The 17760-nt window shown below is 39.1% G+C and overlaps 1 protein-coding gene across 3 annotated transcripts; it reads left to right on the top strand.

Moving 5' to 3' along the window:
* Window positions 1-20: 20 nt before the first annotated feature.
* On the top strand, window positions 21-17298 carry LOC115018216 (serine/threonine-protein kinase DCLK1-like). 3 transcript variants are annotated; one of them, XM_029447111.1, is made up of 17 exons: window positions 21-901; window positions 1311-1693; window positions 1952-2298; window positions 9571-9670; window positions 10721-10834; window positions 10990-11084; window positions 12004-12091; window positions 12192-12361; window positions 12778-12897; window positions 13136-13282; window positions 13937-14070; window positions 14218-14295; window positions 14448-14544; window positions 14674-14754; window positions 14864-14977; window positions 15809-15882; window positions 16542-16599. In XM_029447111.1, exons 2-17 carry the CDS (start codon window positions 1333-1335, stop codon window positions 16597-16599), a joined length of 2178 nt encoding a protein of 725 aa, XP_029302971.1. In that variant the 5' UTR covers window positions 21-901; window positions 1311-1332. The 3 variants fall into 3 exon arrangements, with proteins under 3 accessions (XP_029302971.1, XP_029302970.1, XP_029302969.1); XM_029447110.1 differs by lacking the exon at window positions 15809-15882 and having other exon boundaries at window positions 14451-14544; window positions 16542-17298; XM_029447109.1 differs by lacking the exon at window positions 15809-15882 and having other exon boundaries at window positions 16542-17298.
* The last annotated feature ends 462 nt before the right edge of the window (window positions 17299-17760 follow it).

Below are 17760 nucleotides of genomic sequence, written 5' to 3'. Positions count from 1 at the left end.
CGCAGGCACATCATATTTGTACTTCAGTATTAGCTCAACCTGTAACTCCAGCATGCTAACGCTACTCCGCCAGGCACCGTGTGCTGGGATTTTCAATACCTATTTTCCAGCATCGGAATTAAACGTGTAACAAAAATCGGCTTTGAGTGTTTAAAACTGTTAATGCAATGGCTATAGCCTATAGATATGTTCGTTTTAGCTTACTTAACTATGATCTGAAGACTAACACGGTAACATTAATTGAAAATAGTAAATTAACTCACAAAGTGACATTTTTAACGGAGGAGCAGTGAATTGTCTTTTATTTAGTAAAATATGTGTTTATTGTCACATTATCCACAGTTAGCTAGTTAGCTAGCGTTAGCTGGTAAAGTAAGGTTAGCGTTGTGCATGTTGTTGTGAAATATGTTTGGTAAACATCTACCAGCAAACCAGAAATGATTACAGTTAGTTTTAAGCTAATTAAACGTATTTCTTTATTTGTATGTTAATTAGAATATGTTGATAGGTCGATTTGTCTAATTAATACTGAAGTATGGGGTAATGCATCCAGGTCAACGTGAACGCGCATCATACAACTAATCACGCATCGAGGTTTCTTTGCGGGTGCGCTCTGACAGCAACGTGCACGAGGAGTGCTGATGACATCCGAGCGGGCCGATGTAAATCACTGCAATGGCAGAAGGGGAGGGTGGAGGACACCGGCTACAGCCCTGCCTCCTCTCTGCATGTGAACACACACCAGAGTAGACACACGGCAGGCAGGCAGGAAGACAGAGCACCATCACAGGGGCAACAAAGGGACGCATGGTTCATCCAAGGCATCAAATGAATAAATGATTCCTTGAGACACATTCTGCTTCCAGAAAAACGTTTTACTGCATCTGTCCTCACCTCAAAGGTAAGAGATATTGCACCAGGACAAGACAATCAATATGTTCTATACCGTTTTCTTGCTGTATTATATATATATATATATATATATATATATATTATTTTTTATTGTTAACCTATTGATCGGCTTTCAACCAATATTTCTAACCAGGCTTATACTGCTGATGTTGTACTATCCACTGCAAATGCATGTGAATTTCAATGCTTGAAAGATTGAATTGAGACACACCATGGAGCATGAAATGGGTGTGACATATTACTTCACAATGTGTGTACGAGCAGCAGCAGTAGCAGCATCAAAGCTTGTATGTGCTGCATCAGGAGTGTAAACATCTGCTAGAGAGCCTAATTTGTCTAATTTATTACATGAGGTCAAGTTATTTGTCTTATTCAAGCATTTCCCCTGTATCATTTAGGGTGTAATAGCACTGCACAGTGATGGAGCTGGAGCACTTCGATGAACGGGACAAGGCTGAGAGATATACCCGCAGGGGCTCAAGAGGGAATGGGCTCCCCAGTCCCACTCATAGCGCTCACTGCAGCCTGTACAGAACCAGGACACTGCAAGCACTGACCTCGGAAAAGAAGGCCAAGAAGGTTCGTTTCTACCGCAATGGGGACCGCTACTTCAAAGGGATTGTGTATGCCATTTCTCAGGAGAGATTTAGGTCTATAGAAGCACTCCTGGCTGACCTCACAAGAGCTCTGTCAGATAATGTCAACTTGCCACAAGGGGTGCGAACCATATATACCATTGATGGGACAACAAAGATCACCGCCATGGATCAGCTGGTGGAAGGTGAGTAGTGTTCCTGAATTTTAGATTGTTTTCCCAGATTTAGTTTATATTAAGTAATGTAAGATCAATGAAGTCACAAACTCCATTAACAGATCAAAACAAAATGCATAACTTCCTCAGTCTTGTAGAGCAGAATAAGCCAGTGTTACACTATTATGTGATCTTTGCTTTTTATCTTTCATGTGCTCTCCATGTGTGCTCCATAGATTCTGTTTGTGGAAATAAAAATGTCTTTTCACGTGTCTTGATTTTCTGCAGGGGAGAGCTATGTTTGTGCATCCATAGAGCCCTACAAGATGCTGGACTACACAAAGAATGTAAATCCCAACTGGGCAGTTGGTGCTAGGACTCCTGTGTCCATCCGAGACCCCTCTTCCCTTGGTAGCGCCAATGCTGGATACCCAGAAACCAGGGAGAGCAAGGACTTTATTAAGCCCAAACTGGTAACCATTGTCCGCAGTGGAGTAAAGCCTCGCAAGGCTGTACGGATCTTGCTCAACAAGAAGACTGCACACTCCTTTGAGCAAGTCATGACTGACATCACAGATGCCATCCAGCTGGACTCTGGAGTCGTCAAAAAGATATATACTGTTGACGGCAAAATGGTAGGTGTTAAGTTATCATTTCTATTGGATTCTGTGAATTTCACTTTTGCTCATTATTAGACTTAATGAAAGTATGGTAATGGTTAAAAAAATAAATATAAATATATATATATGTCAATTTCTATTAAACAGGCCAAGACTTTAAATTAGACTTCAGAAAATAATAATGTAATCCATTGTGGTGAATGTGATGACACATTAGCTGTGTGTGTAATGTGTGCGGTAGCCTTCAGACGTACACAGCCCATATTAAGTTCTATAGCTACAGCATGTATGTATAAAACAATATGTTATTTACTGTATACCAGGTAATTAAGGAATACATACATTTGTTAAAGTTACAGTTGTTAAAGTCTGTGCATGACTTGTAGTGTTCCCCTAACTCAGAGAGGAAGCAGTTGGTAAAGGCCCCGTTGCACAGTGCCGTATGGCAGAAACGTTTGAAAATTAGCATATACAACATATATGAACGTACATAGAGCCTATTGATGGCGTACTTATACAAAGCGAATGCCTAACAGATGCATAGTGTATTCCTTCGCCGTATGGCGGAAACGTATGCCGGTTTATACGGAATATCGGCAATACGCTGGCGTACGTTGTTGAACGCTGAGGCCGTGAAACGATTTTTGAGCATGTTCAAAAACACATTGCACATTTGTAACCAACATTAGTTAATATGCATTCTTGAAAGAAAAACCCTAATTTCCATAAATTGAAAGAGATGTTGAGGATTATTATGGAGCCCCTATTCTAATAACAGTATGCTTATTTCAAACCGAAGCGTTAAAACTGAAGGATCACATTTTGAAAGTCATAGAACAACTTTGAGTGCTCTATAATGGAGAGAGGGCCATTATCTTACACCTGTTTCCCACCACTGATAATTGCTCACAAGTGGAGGAAAAGAAAGGATAGAAGTCAAAGGAGACTGGCATTTCCTTTTGATTATCTGTTCTCCATAGCTTGGTTGTGTGCAGTACCTAGATTCATTTGGTTGTGGAGACTGGTGGTCTTCTGTTTAGTTTAAATGTATAGGAGCATTACATTAGCACACTGCGTGCCTGGAGTTTATCCTGCACAGTGAGTGCATTTTGAGGTTTTAGACAGAGAAGAACTCATTCATGCCGCTCAGAATTGCTGCCTTACCCAAATAGAGAGACAACCCAGTAGGTTCAAAGTCAACTGGGAATAATTGCTAAATGTGTTACAAGAAATGGGTTTCTAGGACTCCATCTTATATTCCTACTACACTATTGTATGGTTACGTTATATTAAATAAATAATATATTGAATTGAGCAATTATAACATTATTTTACTTATACTTATTTCTCTCTACATTTTACCCATACATTACATTAATTATATCATACAATATTCTTCTAGATATCAACATTATGGGGGATGTGTGGCTTTATGGGTTGATATGAATAGACAACACTTAAGTGGCAATTGCACATAAGAGCTAACCGAGCGAATTAGTTACAAAACATCCCATTTAAAAAGTCAGCTCTTTAGCTAAAGCTACAAACTCCATCACCTGCGCTCTGCATTAGTATCCTTATCACACAATATTCAGAGTTTTCTGTTCCTCTGATGGTTTCTATGGTGATACGGTTTCCTGAGCTGGTTGCTAAGGAACAGCCTCTGCGGCAGAGCGGTGCAGTAGGGATGTCGGGACAGTAGGTGTAGTGTGTGAAGGCCCATAGAGGTCTGTCAGCCTTTACACATGCCGGCAAGATGGAGCACATGGCTGAGGTGCAATCTAACCCTGGATAAGACCCGCTGTGTAATAGTGTGTAGAGGGAAACGCTGGGAATGTTCATACCACCAAACCAATCTGCCTACACAAACCCTCAAAATTATGTTAGGAATACAGATTATTTAGCAAAGTATAAATGGACATGAAGTGGCAATAGATTTAAGGTACATGTCCAACATGTGTACTGTGAGAAAGCGAAACATTAGAATCTTTTCCTATGGTTCTGCATTTGTCTCTCGCACCAGGTAATTGCCAGGTGTCGTTGCTTGTTCAGTTTAGTCGTTTCAATGTTTTACTAACAAGCTATTTTATGTGCTTGTCAGTGCATCTCTGTGCTCTAGTTTCCCTGCTTTCTTATGTATTTTTTACTTTTTGTCATGTTGTGACTCCAGAATAATAAGCACCCATTGGCATCAAAGGGCCTTTTAGTAAATGACCTGTTTGTGCTGTTGGTCCTGAGTAATTGAGATTCTTTGTAAACAAATAATTCTAGCAAGTTTGTTTCATAAACAATGTTCAGTTGGTACAATTTACAAAAACAACCACGTAATTAACCTTAATATTGACCTAAAATGGTATAACTGCATGTGAAGTATTTCCTGCATCAGTGTATTTGCTGCAGTTTTAACATTAATATTTGAACATTATGATATTCTCATTCAGTACATTTATCCCTCTTGATTATTCTGTTGCAAAATAAATTGCAAGAGCGATTCCTGTTTGGTCGCTTTTATTCTAGATGCATGTTTCTATTAGTGGATCTGCTTAGCAGGTGGCTCTGCTTGATGGCTGTGATCCTTGGCCAAATGGACACAGCCAAGTTAATGGTCTTGGGTTGTATTTTATAAAGCTCAGATGACTGAGATCCTGTTGTTGTGTGTGGGATAGAGCAGATAATATTTGCATGACGGAGTATGTCTGAGGAGACTTAAGCCATGGCATTACAATCCCCGCTGTAATTGATATGGCTCTGCACTGTAATTGTATTATGCACACTGCTAACTTCTGTGTTTTAGAGACAACATTTCTTATTGAAATACAGCCACTCAAGGACAGAGCCTGGCTTGACATGAAAGCATAAAAGCCAAAGCTTTATTCTCCATGGTAAAATTATGTATCAGTAGATTTCAAAATCATATACAGAGTGGAAGTGGTTATTAGATTTTGACCTTGACTGCCATTTCCTGGTTTGGCCACAATCTCTCTTGGTCTCTGCTCGTACCATACGCATCATTTCTGTATGATGCAAGGTGGCCATATCTATAACAATCAATTATATTTCAGTCATTTAAAATTATTCAAATTATCTTCTCCTGCAATTCATTGACATTAACATTTGTTTGTTTTTTAGGAGACCTGATAGTATTTAAAATATATAACAATGTTAAAATATGTATGAATAGAAAGACTAACTACCTTCTTTTGTGAATGTAACATAGTGAAATGTGTATATTGGTTTTCTAGCTATTTAATATTAAAACAATTAACTATAACCTTTTTGCTGTTGATGGAATAAATTATTGTCGAACCCTATTTTAAAATCTCTAAAGGGGATAAAGAGGCTGTCTGGCTTTCTTCTCACCTACTGCTGTGACTTGGCTGTTAAACACAATGTCCTGTTGCATTTGGTGTAGAGAAGAGATATTCTGTTTATTTTCCGTTTGTTCTGGGAGGCTAATACTTATGCTTGAGCTGAAGCGGAAGTTGCTGTTGTACTTTAATTAGAATGCTGCAGAAACTTTGAGTAGGGTTGGGCAATATGATGTCTATACCGTGCGACGGTAGAAATGTTTCCACCGGTAGAGATTTGGCAATACCGTCTCTAGCACGGTAGTTGTTCTCGCAATGTTGTGGATCCAGCTGCCTTGCAAATTTACTCTCCTCCTCCATGTCTGCTCAAATCACGTGGTTTGGGGCAGATGTGGAGCAGGAGAGTGAAGTTAGTGAAGTTGTAAATACAGAGGAGGAGGATGAGGGAGAACACTGGTTAAATGATTACCACACATTTGCACTACTTTATTTGGACAGTTAATCCTGCAGTTCATCTTTTGGTATACTCTAAAATACAAATTTGTGTTATTAAAAAATATATATTATAATGCACACACTAAAGTAGGGCTGGTATTTATTTGCACCTTAAAAACTGTAACACCTGAACTGTTTGTTCTCAAGAAGTCTTGTGTCATGTGATGCAGTCGAACCCCAACAGTTTGTTTGGGAGTTCCAAATAAAAGAAGAAAATAATGACAGCTGATGTACGGTATGGTTATTTTAAACCCTTTCTTAATAAAATTTACAGAACAATAACTGAATCGTTTTACTCTTTACTCTTATATGTCTTTGTAGCATCTGCAGTTAAGTCACAGAAATCTGCAGCAGACCTAATTTAAATCTTAGATGATGTCTGTGAATATATTGTTTTATATCCTTTTCTCTTTCTACTGAACATTCTCATTACTACACTGTATCAAATCAAACTATACATAAGGACGTAATTGTATTTAAAGATGAGTCATGCTTCTCCCTGACATGCTGAGTTACGCTGCTGTGCACTTTAAAGGGGAGATTCAGCACCCTGGAGAGCGCCACCTGTCCACTGGCAGAGGGGTTATATAACCAGTCTTTTGAGTAATTTATGATCTTTACCGTGGCTCAGATTGATTAGCTTCTAAAGCATGCATACCTCCCCATCAAGTTTTCTTTCGAAGCAACGCGCAGATAAAAACCCTGACAATCAATATTTGCACAGGATGCTCCCAGACTACAATGAGGGTGTGTGTGGGTGTCAGGGAATGGTAGGCCTGGTGGAGCTGCTGTGTCACTGAGCCAGCAGGCATAAGTAATCAATATAAAGCAACGCAGTGATTGCCCTAGTTACGCTGTTCGATCATACGTTTCCTATTTGTATTTCAGACAAACAATATGTAATTTATGATCCAACTAAAATAGAAGGAGTTTCTGTCTGTATGTTGGTCCTTCGATGTTCTCGACAACCCTTACGTAGATCGACTCTACACTTGGCAGGTGTATTGCTGAAGAGGAAGGTGGAAGTGCTGTGGCGAGTGTGAAGTTATTTGGAAGAGAGGTTCTTGAGAAAGTTGCAAGCAGCAATACTGGAGGCCAAGCAATGTGCCTGTTCCAAACAGGCACATTTGTAATGCTCTTTAAATGAATTGAATGTCTTATCAGTTGCATATAAAAGAAAAAAGAGTGGCTCTAATTAAATCAGTGCACCATATTTAACTTACATGAAACAATCCATTTGTTGTCACTCTTAAGTTGGATACTTTTGTTGCTAACAGGGTGTGCACGTTAATTAGATCTCAGATGCTGTTGTGGAACGATGTCACTTCTTTCTACTCAGATTTACGTATTGCTTATTATCCAATTTTTTATTTTTGGCTATTTTTCTTGTTCTTGTTACAGTCTTAAGAACGAAATCGGGAGTTAAAGGGGGTGTCACTCACCAAAGGTCTGAAGCCAGATTTCAACCCAAATTGTGACAGTGACCAGGTGTTCTATGTTATTCTGTCTTGCCTACTCTGACGGGGACGTTGTTCTCGTGTCTGCAGTTTGTTCTGTCCAGTTCTCCAGATAGGAAGTGACAGGAAATCTTAAAACAGCTGGGATTCTGTCTGGTCTCCTTGGCAACGGCTGTGCAGCTCTACTCCCTTTGGGATCTCACACTCTTGGAGGAGGGGTGGGGGGCAGGGGCTGTCAGAGTGGGCCGTCTGCAGAGAAGCCCCCATATTAAGCCCCCCTCTGCTCAATTCTTTGTATATGATTTCATGGCTGAATGACCTTTGGGTTTGGTTTATCAGTAACCTGCAGAAAAAGTACTTTAGTATTTCCATATTTTGAATAAAGAATATCAAAACTGCATATGATAATTAAATATAACAATGTACACAAATGTGGAAATTTGCCTTTGACTTTACAGGTTGGTTAAAACACATAATACGTACAATTAATAGCAAAGCATGCACATACATATACTGTATCCTAATTATTGGCCCCAAATAATCTGAGATTTGTACAATGAAAACCAGAATATTTTCACATCCATAACTAAGGAGGATGATAACATAACATTTCATATATGGTTAGAGGGCAGTCGGGTTGACAGACTGTGGTGACTTTCTTGTCTGTGCTTTGTTGCTCTGTCTTAGCACTTAAGTAATCGTATTAGTCATCTCCATGGTTCTTAATGATGAAACAATTAATTATGTATGTACATATTAGATGTTTGCAATGGTTGTCTTGATTTTTCAGATTTCAGTTTCCGTTCACTACATTGTAAGAACACAATCTTTATGTGTTAGGCGATACATTTCTTTTTTACTGGCATTGTTTGTTTTACTCAATAGCAACATTTAACACACATTATCACAGTCACATCTAACTTAACAGCTAATTCAAGACAAGATAACTGTCCACTTAATAACTCTTATCAATATGTGATCACATTTTTGCTGATGCAGGTTTTCCTCTGTAGAGACTGCTGTAGCTAAGCACATCAATAATGCTTTTGAGGAGAAGGTCAGGACTCCATCACCATCTTCATTTATTCATGACACTGCATCCACTCTGATGGGCTTCTGTATTAATGAGAGAAGCAAATGCATCAACGTTTCTCTTTGTAGAAAAGTGAAAACGATCATTTATATTTCTCTCTGTTATTATTGAGTTATGTGGTGACCATGTTATTTTAATCAAAGCCATCCTCTGGCTTAAGGTAATATGAAACTTCCTGCCATATAACAATTTATTACAAGTTCAGAGGTGTTATCTTATTTTGTGGATTAAGTTTATAATACATTGTTATTTATGCCATCACTCACAAGATTTGGGCCAAAAGATCTAATACATTTTTAATATGCTCCCATTTGAAGAACAATATGCTAACGGCTCCCTTAATGTATGACTGTACAATTATGTTTTAAATTGATTTACATTGAAACGTCCAAGACAAAAGAGCACAATTAAACTAATGTCTTACGAGGGATGGAAACACCATGGACAAAGATTGTACTGATGTTTAAGAGGAGCTTTTCTTTGCTTAGTAGTTACCTAGAGATATTACACTGTGACAACTCATTTACTAAAGGGATCATGTTGACACATTTTATTCAATATACTTTATAAGGATGTCATTGTTGCCATTATAACATAATATGCTGTCGAAAAACTATACAACTCTCGGGTGTTGAAATGTTACTGAATCTCATGCAAGATGCTCCATTGAAAGAAGTCCAAAAGTGGCTAGTGAGTGCAGCAGCAGACTGTGTCAGACTAATTAAAGAATAATACCTACACTTACGTAGCTTTCTAGAGCTAGTTCGTTCCGTTTATTTATTTTGGTATTTGTCAGGTATTTCGAGACAGTACGTTGTTTGGAATTAATACTATGCATCACTATGTATACCAGTATCACTGGGGAGAGTACATATAACATATCAAACTTGTGTTTGTGCTCTAACTGAGAGAAGCATCTCCATCTTCCAACCAGGTTTCCTGCCTTCAGGACTTCTTTGGGGACGATGATATATTCTTTGCCAGTGGCCCTGAGAAGTTCCGTTATCAGGACGACTTTAACTTGGATGAAACTGGTAAGTGTTTTTACTTTTATATGAGGCTTGGATGGCTCCAGGGCTGTCATCATATCAGATTTTAATACACGATTATCGTGGCTAAAATAAATAACGATAATAACGAAATAATAATGATGCTATTAGTCAAATTCATCTTTAACTTTAACAATTAACTTTTTTTATTGTGTGTTTTGTCTCTTTGGCAAATTAATTACACTTATTTGTGTGTGTGTGTGTGTGTGTGTGTGTGTGTGTGTGTGTGTGTGTGTGTGTGTGGCATTAGGAAAGGGAGACAAAGTAAGAATGGAAATAAGTTATATAGTGTATAAGTTACATAATATTATATGTGTATTAACATGATATTAATCTTACATTTTTTAGATAACACTGTTATCGTCAATATCAGTATATTGCGACACCCCTCGATCGCTCTCTGTATAAATGAAACCATTCTCTTTTGTGTCCCAATTAAATACTGAATATAACAAACACGAGGAACTACTATTGTGGTGCTTCTTGCAACTTTGTACTCGTATGTCTATTCTTTCTACTGCTGTTACTGCTACTGCTCGTACTGTCAGAAGCACTGCTAATAAACAGTACGACGTGTTGCTGCCACCTTGTAGCCTTTTTTCACTTCAAATCGTTGTGTTTAAATTGTAAAGGCCTGACTTTATCAAACAGAGCGGGATCATATGACCCCATATACAGGAGATCAGATTGCAGATAGTTTATAGTTGTGGTATAAAGTGTGTGTGTGTGTGTGTGTTTCATGAATGTGCAGGTCAGAATAGAGATGATGTCATACTCTGTGGCTATGTGCTTTTTAGGCGAAATAAAGTAGTTCCTATTAATGATGTTGTACAGTACTTACACAACTATTATGTGTCCCTTGTATTTGCAGCTTGTTCAATGCCTTTTTATTACAAACATAAAATGATTCCAAAACTAACACAGTACTTTCACAGACTCGAAGCCGACTGAAAATGGAAGAAAACAGTAGCCTAGTATTATCTAGGAAAGAAGTTCCAGCAGCGTACACTTTTATGTTTCTTTCTTTCTTTATAGAGTGCAGGGTCACAAAGTCTGCATCATATGGCCGGCTCCCATCGGTGATGGGGCTCTCTCTCTCTGGTGGGATGTCCCGCAGGAGGAGCAAGTCTCCATCATCCACTGGTTCAGGTGTGTGTGTCTGTGTCTGTGTGTGTGTGTTGTGTGTGTCAAAGCTTCACACAGTGTTCTTATAGGATTATACTTCAAAAAACCACATGTTGGTCTATCTTGCAGTATTTCATCATTATGCTGATTGTTTGTTTCCAATGGTTATGTACGGACAGCTAATGGCACTGCAGGAAGTCAGCTGTCCACACCTCGATCTGGGAAGTCTCCGAGCCCCTCTCCAACCAGTCCAGCTAGCCTCCGAAGACGACGGGTAATGCGTATTAATGTTCATTTAAACAAGTAATTACTAAAAAGATTTATTTCATAATATGTAATAAGCTTAGAAGCTTTGGTAAAGGAGTTCAACAATTTGTCTTCATCAATGAATACTATTTAAAAGTATTCTAGTGACATTGAGTGAACAGAAACTATATTCATTGAGATAAATTTGATAAATGTCTTACCTTCAAAAAATTGCATAGCAAATATGTGTAAGCCTCCAATAGCTATACATCATTGACCTTACTGTTTGTTTTGTATGTGACTGGAAACACTGCTAGTGTTTATGTAACTGAGAGATCTTAAACAGATGGCGTGGTTGATTGCAGGTCTGTGTTCACAGGTACAGATGTAATTAGCAGCTAGCATACAACATGTTTTCAGGTATTAAAGACAAATCCCCAACACCTTATGACCCTTGGTAAACACAGACTGTGTTTGTACATGTATTATCATGCTTCAGAGCTGCTTTTTTAAATGAAATGTCACCAGTCACATTTTCACATTGATCATCATAGATTTTGGGCGAACAAGCAAGTTTTGAGACTGCATAGTCTCAAAACTGTCGACTCTGGAGCAGAATCCATTTATCAGTGATACCATCATTAATTAATCATAAGGCTGGCTGGGGTTGGCATTGTGGCTGTGGCAGAGGATATTATTTTCTCTCAATCCCTTTTGGAACCACATGCCAGTCTTTATGCTGGTGGAAAGGTTAGTATAATGTTTCACCACTCTTTATTTATTTATATCTAATCATAAATTGAATACTCACAGCTGGCAGACTGGAACAAATAGGCTTTGTGTAAACTGGCTGTAATCACATTTTTAAAATCTTTGCCTTCACTAAAGTTTGAAAGACAAGTGTGTCTTTTATTCTCACTCACATGGTTGTCTCTTTTGTTCTCCAGGGATCTCAGCACAGTGGCTCTTCACTCTCTTTAGCTTCTACCAAGGTTTGCAGCTCAATGGATGAAGGAGATGGGCCCGGCAGTGAAGGTGTGACATTACATCATAATAACATTGTGGAAAAAACTGTTTACAAGTAATGTATGGGATACCTTTCATATAGATAGATCTTCTTTTTTTCCCTCCACAGCTGAGCCAGTGGATGAGTACCCCTCAGTCCCTGCGTCCATAACAGAGAGGTACAAAGTGGGGAGGACTTTAGGGGACGGAAACTTTGCTGTTGTCCGAGAGTGTGTGGAGAGATCCACTGGACGAGAGTACGCTCTGAAGATCATCAGCAAAGATAAATGCAGGGGAAAGGTGAGCCTGCCTATTCATCTGTTTACTTTAATTATCACACCTCCAAGTTTGGTCTAATTCATTGTCAAGAAGTTATGTGTGTACAATGTTGATCGAGTTCTGTTTTGGATGCTCATTCAATTTCTTTATTTTCTTCATTGGTCAGCAAATGATGCTACAGTATCTTTTCTGGGACCAAAAATGTGTTTCTATCTTTTTCTCGTTTAAATATCACCATCAGTCAAATCGTGTTAACGAGTATCAACATTATCTGACATTCCAAATTTCTAAGATGTTTCTGAAACTGGTTTGTCTTTCATATTTGTTCTGAAATCACTGAGTCTTACATTCCACTGATATGTATGTGTATCCATTATTTTCACTATGCAGTGTTTATAGTTGGCTCTTTCTTTGATTACATTCTCTTTATTACCCAGGAGCACATGATCCAGAGTGAAGTGTCAATCCTTCGGCGTGTGAAACATCCCAACATCGTACTTCTAATTGAGGAAATGGACACCTATAGTGAGCTCTATCTTGTAATGGAGTTGGTTAAGGTACTACACATTTGTTAATTCTTACGAAGAAATTGTATAATCGCTAAAACCGTATTTTAGGGCTCATTGTGACATTTTTTGATCAATAAGTTTAGTTTTTACGATAGATCTGTTTTGTAACATCATTTTATACTTATACTTGTACTTCTATACAAATGGATAAAGCTGCTTCAGCCCTAAATCATTGCTGAAAACTAGCAATAGCTATTCTTTCACTTCCCAAATACTCTTTCTCCAGGGGGGCGATCTCTTTGATGCAATCACCTCCTCAAACAAATACACAGAGCGAGACGCCAGCTGTATGCTTTTCAACCTGGCAAGTGGCATCAAGTACCTGCACAGCCTCAAAATTGTCCACAGAGACATAAAACCAGAAAACCTGTTGGTGAGTATGATTACAAAATATTTTGTACTGGCAGTGAGTGGAGCTAGATTGCTAAAGCGTCCCGTCTTCAAACCTAATAGGTCCACCTTCCCTATTCATGCCCTTTCCATTCCCCTTGTCACTTTTCCAAAGTTTGTATGTACAAGCTTGCAATTACAGCTACATCACGGCATGTAACGTACATAGGACAAATAAATATTTAAATTTAAATGTACTGTACGCAACTCCAGAAGGTATTTACTGCTATCATTATATGACTGTGGTCATTTAGAACTCCTTTTCTAACACATCCCCTCCGTAAAGTCTGACCTAGATCTAAAATACATTTGTTCTATTAACTCTAAATGTAGTTTTAAAACTTAAGATTTCTGAATTGAATAAATTCAGTACATTCATTCATATCAGCAAAAGAAAAGCATGAAATACTTGCAAATCTTTGCATTTGTTACATAATATTTACGTGATGATTTAAGCGGAAATCACAATTGTATTCCTTAGAGAGAGCGTCGGTATATGCATTCTGTGTGGTCTGTTTTTTCTGTAATGCAAATGTAGCAAAGTCCCTTTCCTAGATCTTGTTTAAAAAAAAAAAATTAATTGGTCACCTATTTGCTTGTGGTTTCTCACTTACCCTTATTGTGTGTGTTTTAACAGGTGTTTGAACACCAAGATGGTAGCAAGTCTCTGAAGCTAGGTGATTTCGGCTTGGCTACCGTCGTCAACGGGCCCCTTTATACTGTGTGTGGCACGCCTACCTATGTAGCACCAGAGATTGTCTCTGAGACTGGGTGAGTCATCATCTGAGACATGATTAGTAGGGCATTTGCTGTGATGTGCCTTTCAAAAACTGCTCCAATAATTCCGATAATGGACTATTGCTACTTGCAGATGTCCTTAGTCTCTCTGATACCTGCTATCTTCCGCTTCAATTACAGGTATGGCCTCAAGGTTGACATTTGGGCAGCTGGTGTCATCACTTACATACTCTTGTGTGGCTTTCCTCCTTTCCGTTGGTATGTGCTCCTGTCTGGAGGTTTTCTTTTGAAGTATGATGTTTAATGGGAATGTGAATTTGTTTAAATCATATGAATAACAAATGTGACATTATAAACTATTATGGGGAAGTTTGAGCTTTATATAATAGCTGTTGTTATATTTTCTACAGCAGTGGAGACGATCAGGAGGCTCTCCTGGAACAGCTTTTGAGGGGCAAGCTTGATTTCCCTGCACCATACTGGGACAATGTGTCTGACACGGCCAAGGTTTGTGTCTGGAAGTGCTCTCCTCATCTCCCATCGTTATGCTCCATGTGAAACGCCAGAATCTGTCAGTGATGTGTTGCTGTCTCATGTTCCATGAGTATCCAGTATGATAATGTTGTCTTTTTTTAGGCTCTGATCACTGGAATGCTGCAGGTCGAGGTGGATGAGAGATACACAGCTGTACAGGTGCTCGAGCACCTCTGGGTCAATGTAAGTTCAGCATTTTAAAGTCCCCTGTGTACATACAAGCACTGCTAAGAAAGAGTGCAGTATGATGGAGCAGGTAGTTTTCTGAAGCTTTGTTCTTTACATTTTCCAGGATGATGGTGTGTCAGAGAACGAGCACCAGCTGCCTGTGGCTGGGAAGATCAAGAAGCACTTCAACACTGGGCCTAAGCTCAACAGCACCACAGCAGGAGTGTCAGTCATTACAGTAAGCACTGATCTGCAGCCCAACACAAACAGACACTGCATGCAACTCTGCATGAGTACATATTTTGGCTCTTTTTTAGTTTTTTATGTTCTTAAGCGATGATGCTTTGGATCTCATTCAAAGTTGAAAAACTCATTTTGAACCAGTATTCATCATATGCACCTGCAGCCTAACTCCTTAAGTGTGCAAAAGCTTTTTGTCTTTACCATTTGGATGTCATTACAATTCAGTCGTTGTTTAGTTGAAACTAACAATGTGTGCTTTTGCAAAGTAGCAAATTAACCCATTATTCATTGTATTATTTTTACTTTAGTGACTTCTAAGCTTTACTCTGTGTGTACTGTACATCACTTCATCCATCTGCTTCTTGCTGCCGGGTCTTTCTGCGCGTGCTCTGGCCTCTCATCCTCCTCTTGTAGATGGACTGTCAGCACTGTCGTGAGGAGATTTTATAAATAACATAGTTGTCCTAGAATGACTAGGTTTCGCTAGAAATTATATCTTGAATTTAGTCAAAGCTGAGCTGGACTTGTACAATTGGTAGAAAGGTAATTAATTAACTTACCTTGTTACTACTTACCACTGATTTGGGGCAGGGCAGGGGGATCAGTTGCACTCCTCTACATCTCTCGTATGCAGACTTTATTTTGTTACCAAATGGAAATATTTCTCTGACAGTTCAGTCAGTTGACAGTGACATAATATTTCCTTTCCTTCTCAACAAAGCAGTTATAACACAAGTTTAGAGTTGTGCACCTTAATGTTAATCAGGTCAGTGATGCTTTGAGTTTAAGGTGATCCTCTGAGTTGCACTCGACTCTCTCTGCTCAGCTGGACGAGGACTTTACCATCCAGAGGTCAGGGTCTTTGGACCACTATCAGCATCCAGGATTGTACTGGATAAGGTATGACACAGCATAGAGTAAATATGCAGTGCTTCCATGACAAAGTGCTGGCAGTCTTCATTTCCCATCCCCCAAATGGTTTTACCCATTGTCCTCCAAGGAAGCCCTTTTCACGCCTCGCCCTTTATTATCAAATCCATCGCTTAATCACGTTCCTTCATCTCACTAGTGCTGTGGCTGTTTCCTCTGGCCTGGTCTCACAGTTTACCTTGCTATTTACTTATTCTGCACAGAAAAGTTATGCATCCCTAATTAATGCTAACGCATTTTTGGGTTCATTTGACGTATTGAGCAACTGGAATTTTGTTTCAAGAGTTGAATACATTTTTGATTTCTTTGCAAGAAGTGCTGTCGCAGACAAAGATGTCACAATCTGACATTGGCAGAGCTTTTTGCCTCTTGTTGCTACTTATGGTCTTGTTGAGCGCTGCACTAGTTTTCTATGTCACAAGATGAAGTGAATCTTTCTCTGTCACAAGAAGTGAAACTCTAAGGAGAATAGCAGTAAAGTAAATGCAGCTTTTCTGATACAACTGCATGCAAACATTGGCTCATCTAACATTTGCCAAGTGTCTCACTGGTGGTTGATTGGATGCCACTCCTCATCTCTGTGGTCTTGTGGAGAACCTAACACTAGCTGCTGTGTCACCCTCTCTCAGACAACGCCACTTGATAAGGAGAAGCAAGTTTTCCGACGAAGACGCCACCAGGATGTGAAGCTTGCGCCCCACCTCCCACACAGTATGGGAGCTGGAGCCTCCCGTAGTGCCAACCCCAGCCTCTTCGTCGCCGAGTTCACGACTGAGTCTGAGGACTATTCCCAAAGTCCGGCTGACACTATCCGTACACCCACCTCTCCGTTTAAATAGTGTCCCCGAGGCCACAGCATCGTCCACCCCTCAATGGAAAAGTGGGAGAGGGTGGAGTGCTAAACGGAAAGACCCAACATTGGGTTCAGTCTGCTAACTTGGACATTCAGCATACTTACCTGTACCAATTAAATGTTTTCTCCCAGTCATAATACTTTTATTTTAATTATAGAATGCATTGATCAGAGTAAGGGTTACAATATAGTCTCTGGATCAGAATACGCCTTAATTAAGAGCATGCAAAAGTTTTTAATATACCCCCTTCCCCCTTTTTCTTCTTTGAAAAGTCAGCAAACTGTTAAAAGCCTTATTTCAACACAGCAAGTACTGGTTCATTGTAGTGCTCTAGAGCCCTCTACTGGTTTATATTCTATACTGCAGACAAAGATAACCTGCTTCATGGAGCACTGAGGTTTTAAATGGGGAATGTAAATGCAAAACATTGAAACCTTAACTTCTACATATTGAATCACATGATATTTCATTTATTCTGCTTTAAACACAGATGCTAGTTTTAAAAATAACTCTAAATACAACATTGACTGGACCAGTCACGTTTCTGCTGTAGGACATCTAGATTACTCTTTGCTGTGGTACTTAAGGTTCTGGTGCATAAACCTTAGACACACAGTTTAAAAGGACTTAAGAAACTTGCTGCAATATGATACCATAAGCATTGTCTGTACTGAACAGATTTTTTTGTGTAGGACAAATATTGTCCTGCCACCCAGTAGCATGACTCTTTAGGAGAATTGGGGTTGTAAAGTTTGACTGTTTGTCCTGCTGACCTGGGTGCTTGAGGATGATTATTGAAACAGTATATTTGTTACACGTCTGTGAGAGTGGTTGTAATTCAGTGGTGGTACAGATGAATGTCAGTGCTGTGTAGTTGGTAGTAAGTGCATGTTTAAAGCCTTGCCTCGGCACATATGGATTTAAGTGCAATTAGGTGTACTGCCCAGTGAGCACAGTATGAAATGTGTCCTTCAAAATGCTGGAATACGTGAGA

The sequence above is a fragment of the Cottoperca gobio genome, chromosome 13 (assembly GCF_900634415.1).
Source record: "Cottoperca gobio chromosome 13, fCotGob3.1, whole genome shotgun sequence".
In the NCBI taxonomy this organism is placed as follows: domain Eukaryota; kingdom Metazoa; phylum Chordata; class Actinopteri; order Perciformes; family Bovichtidae; genus Cottoperca; species Cottoperca gobio.
This window is presented reverse-complemented; position numbering and strand designations above follow the sequence as displayed.

Coding starts and splice junctions, on each gene's coding strand:
- LOC115018216 (XM_029447109.1), top strand. CDS start 1,333: ATGGAGCTGGAGCACTTCGATGAACGGGACAAGGCTGAGAGATATACC. Junction 12,898..13,135: donor TTGTAATGGAGTTGGTTAAG/GTACTACACATT, acceptor CTCTTTCTCCAG/GGGGGCGATCTCTTTGATGC. Junction 14,755..14,863: donor TCGAGCACCTCTGGGTCAAT/GTAAGTTCAGCA, acceptor TACATTTTCCAG/GATGATGGTGTGTCAGAGAA.